Source organism: Carlito syrichta, unplaced genomic scaffold, assembly GCF_000164805.1.
Source record: "Carlito syrichta isolate Samal-C Ts95f unplaced genomic scaffold, Tarsius_syrichta-2.0.1 Scaffold316280, whole genome shotgun sequence".
NCBI classification, from domain to species: Eukaryota; Metazoa; Chordata; class Mammalia; order Primates; family Tarsiidae; genus Carlito; species Carlito syrichta.
Genome location: NW_007260376.1, coordinates 21,484 through 22,601, shown reverse-complemented (window position 1 = coordinate 22,601; position 1,118 = coordinate 21,484). Strand labels below are relative to the sequence as shown.

At 64.0% G+C, this 1,118-nt stretch overlaps 1 protein-coding gene across 1 annotated transcript in view; it reads left to right on the top strand.

Moving 5' to 3' along the window:
• The window catches only part of MAP4K1 (mitogen-activated protein kinase kinase kinase kinase 1), a 22,629-nt gene that overhangs the window by 15,091 nt on the left and 6,420 nt on the right, over positions 1 to 1,118 (top strand). The window contains exons 26-27 of the mRNA XM_008074035.2: positions 62 to 89; positions 1,028 to 1,090. Of these exons, the coding sequence (XP_008072226.1) occupies positions 62 to 89; positions 1,028 to 1,090 (91 nt within the window). The remainder of the gene's footprint in view (positions 1 to 61; positions 90 to 1,027; positions 1,091 to 1,118) is intronic.

The following is a 1,118-nucleotide window of genomic DNA, read 5'->3' as shown; positions in this document are numbered from 1 at the left end:
TGCCGGGGCCACTCCCGGCCACCGCAGCCTCGACCCGCTGGGCTCCGGCGGTCCTTCCGCCTCCGCCCTCCGAGTAGCCGGAACTACAGGTGTGCACACCACCACACCTGGCTGATTTTTTGCTTTATTGTAGCGATGCGGTCTCGCCAAGTTGCCCAGGCGGGTCTCGAACCCGCGGGCTCAGGCAGTCCGCTCACCTCAGCCTCCCAGGGCGCGGGATGACAGGCTGAGCCCCCGAGCTTTGTTGTGTTTTGGGGTCGGAGTCTCCCTCTGTCGTAGGCCGGAGAGCAGTGGCACGCCCATGGCCGCCGCGGCCTCGGCCTGCGGGGCTCCGGCGGTCCTTCCGCCTCAGCCTTCCGAGCAGCTGGAACTACAGGCGCGTGCCGCCCCGTCTGACCACTTTTTTTCATCTTCTTGTTGTTGTTGTTGTAGAGACGAGGTCTCGCCGAGCTGCCCGGGCCGATCTCGAACCCGTGAGCCCAGGCAATCCTCTCACCTCGGCGCCCGGCCGGTTTTTTGTTTTTGTTTTGGCTTGAATTGGAGTCTCACTCTGCTGCTCAGGCTGGAGCGCGGTGGGACGCTCACAGCCACTGCAGCCTCCACCTGCTGGGCTCAGGCCGTCCTTCCACCTCAGCCTTCCAAGAACCACAGACGTGAGCCTCGACGCCCGGCAAATTTTCGATTTATTGTCGAGATGGGATCTCGCCAAGTTGCCCGGGCTAGTCTTGAACCCCTGGGCTCAGGCAGTCCTCTCCCCTTTGCCTCCCGAAGTGCTGGGATTGCAGGCGTGAGCCCCCACGCCCGGCTTATGGTTCTATTGTACGGGGAAAGGGCTGGAAGTGGGGCAGAGGGAGGGGCGGGTCTTATTTCTTTGGTGCGGTGGACCATGGAGAGGTCCTGCGCGGCGGGCAGGGTGCAGCCTACTTGCTTGGGAGGGGGGAGCAGGGTGCCTGGAGAGGGCCTGGCCTTCTGGGGCGCTGCGGGGGGGGCTGGGCGGAGTCGGTCCTGAAACCGCATCTCCTCTCAGAGCACAAGGCACCCGTGCAGGTGACTCAGGTCGAGGAAGATGTGGTGATGGTGTTGATGGATGGTGAGACCCCTCCTCCCTTCCCTCCCTC